The sequence below is a fragment of the Oncorhynchus keta genome, chromosome 21 (genome assembly GCF_023373465.1).
Source record: "Oncorhynchus keta strain PuntledgeMale-10-30-2019 chromosome 21, Oket_V2, whole genome shotgun sequence".
NCBI lineage: Eukaryota > Metazoa > Chordata > Actinopteri > Salmoniformes > Salmonidae > Oncorhynchus > Oncorhynchus keta.
In genome coordinates this window covers 56,991,937-56,998,595 of record NC_068441.1, presented here as the reverse complement: position 1 = coordinate 56,998,595, position 6,659 = coordinate 56,991,937, and the positions used below count along the sequence as shown (strand labels likewise).

Below are 6,659 nucleotides of genomic sequence, written 5' to 3'. Positions count from 1 at the left end.
CAGGTAATTTGATTAGTCATGTCAAATCAAATCAAATTCTATTTGTCACATACACATGGTAAGCAGATGTTGATGCGAGTGTAGCGAACTGCTTATGCTTCTAGTTCCGACAATGCAGTAATAACCAACAAGTAATGTAACTAACAATTCCAAAACTACTGTCTTATACACATAAGTGTAAAGGGATAAAGAATATGTACATAAGGATATATGAATGAGTGATGGTACAGAGCAGCATAGGCAAGATGCAGTAGATGGTATCGAGTACAGTATATACATATGAGATGAGTATGTAAACAAAGTGGCATAGTTTAAAGTGGCTAGTGATACACGTATTACATAAAGATGCAGTAGATGATATAGAGTACAGTATATACGTATACATATGAGATGAATAATGTAGGGTATGTAAACATTATATTAAGTAGCATTGTTTAAAGTGGCTAGTGATATATTTTACATCAATTCCCATTATTAAAGTGGCTGGAGTTGAGTCAGTGTGTTGGCAGCAGCCACTCAATGTTAGTGGTGGCTGTTTAACAGTCTGATGGCCTTGAGATAGAAGCTGTTTTTCAGTCTCTCGGTCCCCTTTGATGACCTACGCCTTCTGGACGATAGGGGTTGAACAGGCAGTGGCTCGGGTGGTTGTTGTCCTTGATGATCTTTATGGCCTTCCTGTGACATCGGGTGGTGTAGGTGTCCTGGAGGGCAGGTAGTTTGCCCCCGGTGATGCGTTGTGCAGACCTCACTACCCTCTGGAGAGCCTTACGGTTGTGGGCGGAGCAGTTGCCGTACCAGGCGGTGATACAGCCCGACAGGATGCTCTCGATTGTGCATCTGTAGAAGTTTGTGACTTCAACAAAAGAGATGATCGTGGACTTCAGGAAACAGCAGAGGGAGCATCCCCCTATCCACATCGACGGGACAGTAGTGGAGGAGGTGAAGAGTTTTAAGTTCCTTCGGCGTACACATCAAGGACAAACTGAAATGGTCCACCCACACAGACAGCGTCGTGAAGAAGGTGCAACGGCGCCTCTTCAACCTCAGGAGGCTAAAGAAATGTGGCTTGTCACCTAAAACCCTCACAAACGTTTACAGATGCACAATTGAGAGTATCCTGTCGGACTGCATCACCAACTGGTTCGGCAACTGCACCGCCCAACAATCGCATGGCTATCCAGAGGGTGGTGCAGTCTGCACCATGCATCGCCGGGGGCAAACTACCTGCCCTCCAGGACACCTACAGCACCCGATGTCACAGGAAGGCCAAAAAGATTATCAAGGACAATAACCACCCGAGCCACTGCCTGTTCACGGCGCTACCATCCAGAAGGCGAGGTCAGTACAGGTGCCTCAAAGCTGAGACCGAGAGACTGAAAAACAGCTTATATCTTTAAACAGCCATCACTAACAGAGAGGCTGCTGCCTACATCCAGACTTGAAATCATTGGCCACTTTAATAATGTTTACATACCATCTATTGCATCTTTCCTATGCCGCTCTGACATTTCTCATCCATATATTTATATGTACATATTCTTATTCCATTCCTTTACTTAGATGTATGTGTATTAGGTAGTTGTTAGGGAATTTTTAGATTACATATTATATATTACAGCTTTGTCGGAACTAGAAACGCAAGCATTTCGCTACACCTGCAATAACATCTGCTAACCATGTGTATGTGACCAATACAATTTAATTTGATGATACACAGTAGGAAGCGCTTCAAAAGGAAGGAACACCCCAATCAGGCACGCAAAACGGTCTTGAGTGGCAACAAATCTGCCCAATCAGCTGATTCGCTTTCCATACACCCACCCTTTCGACACACCCACTCGCCCATACTCCGGTCGCCATATTGGGCTGCAGCTAACCATACTTGAAGGAGAATTGCCGCGTTCACAACCCCTGGGAACTCGGAAATCTCACTTCCGATTTCAGAGCGTTCAAAACAACTGGATACTCGGGGAAAAAATGAGCTCCAACTTGGAAAAATAGTTTGAAAGGTCATCCAAATTGGGATTTCAAGTCGGAAACTCGGGCATCTTCCTAGAGCTCCGTCCAAAAGATCACTGGCGTCACGATTTGAACTTATTTTTCCCGAGTTCCCAGTTGTTTTGAACGCAGAAAATTTCAGCAGGCGTCATATCTCGTGCCATGACGTCATCAGAGGAGCCCCTCCTTGTGTGATGTCGCATTCAATACAACTTGGGAACTTTGAACTCGGAAATCCCCAACATGCGAATTTCATGGCAACTGGGAACTCGGAAAAAAAACAAGTTACGACTGGGAAAAGTCGTTTTTTAACGGTCATCCAACTCGGAAAGTCTGATATTCTTTGAGGTCCAACTTTCCTACCTAAAGATCATCGAAGTCACGATATTACCTCGTATTTTTCCGAGAACTCAGTAGTCTTGAACGCACCATAACTATTATCGGAAAGTGGGTGATTGTGAGTGTGCACTCTGGTGTCTTGAGTTTTTGTGTTTTCTTAATTTAAAGTCCGTTTGTGTTTTAACCTTACGCCGTAACGCGTTGAAATATAATTTCGCAGTTAGTGCCATAGTTGTTAATTAACCTACACAATTTGAAACGGCTTGAAATCTGTTTGAATCTACCTGGAATAGACGGACGGACCACCGAGATGGATTTCAGCTAACGTTAGCTTAGCCTAAAGCAGCGAACTAATCGGGCTAATTATAACAACTATAACGTTTGTCGTGAACACTTTGTTTATAGCGGACTTGTTTTCAAACTCGCTGTCCTTTTGTTGTTGTTGTTGTTGTTGAGGATCCAACTTTACTTTCGGAGGCCAACTACCTACCTGTAACCCAGGAAGGAGAGACCGACACAGAGAGAGAGAGAGAAGGAAAGTGCTGTCATTGTCTGGTTGAGCTGACCCAATATGTTGTCCAACACCGGGACCCAGCCTCTGTTCCCCCCGACCCAGGGCCCAGCTACCCCGGCGGGCCAACCGAACCCGCCCCCGTCGGGTCACCTCTCACAGTTTCACGTGAAACCGACCCTACAGATCAAGAAGAACGCAATAACGGACGAGTACAAAGTGACCAGTCAGGTACTGGGACACGGCATCAACGGAAGGGTGCTGGAGATCTTCCACAAGAAAAGCGGAGACAAATACGCCCTCAAGGTAATATCATAGATTAACGGGGAAGTGTGTTATACATATCTAGTAGTCTGTTGGATGACAAGTTGTTTTAGCTACACTTTCAATGTCCCACTATAGTTTTGTTGAAACAGTGCGGCTTGATAATAATAATAATAATATATGCCATTTAGCAGACGCTTTTATCCAAAGCGACTTACAGTCATGTGTGCATACATTCTACGTATGGGTGGTCCCGGGAGTCGAACCCACTACCCTGGCGTTACAAGCGCCATGCTCTACCAACTGTGCTACAGAAGGACCATGGTCATGTATTTATTTTTTGACAGAGTAACTAACTACCTGACATGTTGGCTGTAACTAAGAATAAACAGTGTTGGTAAACAACAACATTTTAAATATAGGTGTGTTGAGAACAAACGGTTGCTTTCCCTCTCATTATTCTCTCCTGTCTGTTAACCGTTTATTTAACTAGGCAAGTCGGTTAAGAACAAATTCTAATGATTGATGGGCAGCAGATCTGATAGTCCTTATTGATCACTCCGCTCTCTCTGTACTGCTGTGATGTCATCACTATACTATACTATACTATACGCCGGGCTGCTTTCAGTACGGAACAATGGTGTACAAAGTTCCAATTTAGATGAATACAATGGTGATCGAAAAGTTGAAAATTGGGGAGGGGTTGGGTACCGCTGTCACCATGGCCACTGCCCTTTTTAAATACATCACTCGTGGCTTCAAGCCGCACTACACCATACCCAACAAAACAGTGCAAATGTAAGTCTGTTCGAGAATGTTGCAGAACATTTTAAGGAAACGTCACGCAAACATTTAATCGAACTGAACGCACCAGTGGCGTGATGTCATTAGCTGACTCCATGAGCGTCACCCTGGTCAAGCTCTCTAATCTCACCAGACACTTCTGACAAATTCTCTAATCTCACCAGACACTTCTGACAAATCCTCTAATCTCACCAGACACTTCTGACAAATCCTCTAATCTCACCAGACACTTCTGACAAATCCTCTAATCTCACCAGACACTTCTGACAAATCCTCTAATCTCACCAGACACTTCTGACAAATCCTCTAATCTCACCTTGACACTTCTGACAAATCCTCTAATCTCACCTTGACACTTCTGACAAATCCTCTAATCTCACCTTGACACTTCTGACAAATCCTCTAATCTCACCAGACACTTCTGACAAATCCTCTAATCTCACCTTGACACTTCTGACAAATCCTCTAATCTCACCTTGACACTTCTGACAAATCCTCTAATCTCACCAGACACTTCTGACAAATCCTCTAATCTCACCTAGACACTTCTGACAAATCCTCTAATCTCACCTTGACACTTCTGACAAATCCTCTAATCTCACCAGACACTTCTGACAAATCCTCTAATCTCACCAGACACTTCTGACAAATCCTCTAATCTCACCAGACACTTCTGACAAATCCTCTAATCTCACCTTGACACTTCCGACAAATCCTCTAATCTCACCTTGACACTTCTGACAAATCCTCGGAAGGTCTGGTTAATCAACAAGTCAAAAGTGGCCTTCGTTAACACAACAGAAAGATTGATAAAACGTCCCGGGCCATCCCTTTGACTATTGACTAGGCGTTACCTCACACCCCTGTAGACCAGATTTGAGTCGCTGCAGGTTTATGTGCATTTAGCCAGGGGGGTAGACAAATTAGGCCTAGTTGAATCTGGTGTTTTAGTGACGGGCTGGAGGAAATACCTGCACATCTCGTGGTTGTCCAGGACCAGTTGAAGAAGGCTGACGTAGGTTAGGCTAATGTTGTTTCTAACCAGACCATGAAACGATGTTATGAAGTCATAGTCAAATTCGTTCATGATTATCTGATCCAACTTATGGTTGTCCAGACTAAAGACCACAATCTGTCGATTATAGCCCTGACAGTAGAAAGGACAGAAGTAGTAGGTTCTAGCTATGAATGATTTCATTACAAGGTTAGAAACAAGTCCTGCCATGCCAGCTAGTCTCCCGACAGTAGTAGGTTCTAGCTATGAATGATTTCATTACAAGGTTAGAAACAAGTCCTGCCATGCCAGCTAGTCTCCCGACAGTAGTAGGTTCTAGCTATGAATGATTTCATTACAAGGTTAGAAACAAGTCCTGCCATGCCAGCTAGTCTCCCGACAGTAGTAGGTTCTAGCTATGAATGATTTCATTACAAGGTTAGAAACAATCCCCATGACTATCTGACTAGTAGGTTCTAGCTATGAATGATTTCATTACCAGGTTAGAAACAAGTCCTGCCTGCCAGCTAGTCTTTACAGTAGTAGGTTCTAGCCTGAATGATTTCATTACAAGGTTAGAAACAATTGCCATGCCAGCTTGTCTCCCGACAGTAGTAGGTTCTAGCTATGAATGATTTCATTACAAGGTTAGAAACAAGTCCTGCCATCCAGCTAGTCTCCCCAGAGTAGGTTCTAGCTATGAATGATTTCATTACAAGGTTAGAAACAAGTCCTGCCATGCCAGCTAGTCTCCTGAAGTCATAGTTCTAGCTATGAATGATCATGATTATCAAGGTTAGATCCAAGTCCTGCCATGCCAGCTAGTCTCCCGACAGTAGTAGGTTCTAGCTATGAATGATTTCATTACAAGGTTAGAAACAAGTCCTGCCATGCCAGCTAGTCTCCCGACAGTAGTAGGTTCTAGCTATGAATGATTTCATTACAAGGTTAGAAACAAGTCCTGCCATGCCAGCTAGTCTCCCGACAGTAGTAGGTTCTAGCTATGAATGATTTCATTACAAGGTTAGAAACAAGTCCTGCCATGCCAGCTAGTCTCCCGGCAGTAGTAGCTGACGTCAACACTGAGTCACTGTCTGGCAACGTCCCCAGGCATGCAGAGCAGACTGACTGGTCAGAGCCTCGTCATGAAACAGGTTTCCCTAAAACAAGCCTGGGGAAGTTCCCTGGCAGAAATCAGCTGAATAGGGGTTATAAAATCAATGACTCCCCCAACGTACGTCAAAACCAATCAAATACCGTGCTGCTACGTACGGCTCACCAGGTTAGTGCCGTAGGAGCTACGGTGAGGACGAAATGTCAACAAAACAAGCACTGCTGACGAAACATTTTGGCATGTTTGCAGTGCGCTGGTTTTCACAGCATTTCTCTGTTTATTTATTTTATTTCACCTTTATTTAACCAGGTAGGCAAGTTGAGAACAAGTTCTCATTTACAATTACAATTACTGTTATTTGAAGATCACCTGGAGCAACGGGAGGAATTGTATATAATGCTGGCCATATATTCATATTTTTAATTTGAACATTTCTGGAATGATATTTGACTGTAAAGGCTTTGCATGAGGGACCAGAAGCTAGCCACAATTTGGTTTGTTTTGAGAAAGTCTGCTAACCTACCTAGGTATAGCTAGCTACCGATAGCTTCAAGCTAGTTCAATTCCTCTCACGATTATAAAGCCAACAGCGTTTGTATAAAAACAGCCTTATATTGACCTAAATGTGAGGCCAG

At 43.6% G+C, this 6,659-nt stretch overlaps 1 protein-coding gene and 1 long non-coding RNA gene across 5 annotated transcripts in view; one reads left to right on the top strand and one right to left on the bottom strand.

Moving 5' to 3' along the window:
* Nucleotides 1–2,211: 2,211 nt before the first annotated feature.
* Nucleotides 2,212–6,659, top strand: part of LOC118380621 (MAP kinase-activated protein kinase 2-like) — a 41,865-nt gene continuing 37,417 nt past the window's right edge. For 2 of the 4 annotated variants that reach the window (XR_008075082.1, XM_052474472.1), the window contains exon 1: nucleotides 2,217–3,154. Coding sequence is in view for 3 of the 4 variants with exons in the window: in XM_052474472.1 (XP_052330432.1) it covers nucleotides 2,909–3,154 (246 nt within the window). In the remaining variant the exon portion in view is untranslated. Of the gene's footprint in view, nucleotides 3,155–6,659 lie in introns of all 4 variants that reach the window. The other 2 variants (XM_052474473.1, XM_052474474.1) reach the window with 2 other exon arrangements.
* On the bottom strand, nucleotides 4,072–4,764 carry LOC127910498 (uncharacterized). Its single transcript, XR_008075097.1, has 3 exons — nucleotides 4,644–4,764; nucleotides 4,519–4,611; nucleotides 4,072–4,232 (listed from the first exon to the last, which is right to left on the bottom strand). It is a non-coding gene; the product is annotated as an uncharacterized LOC127910498 (long non-coding RNA).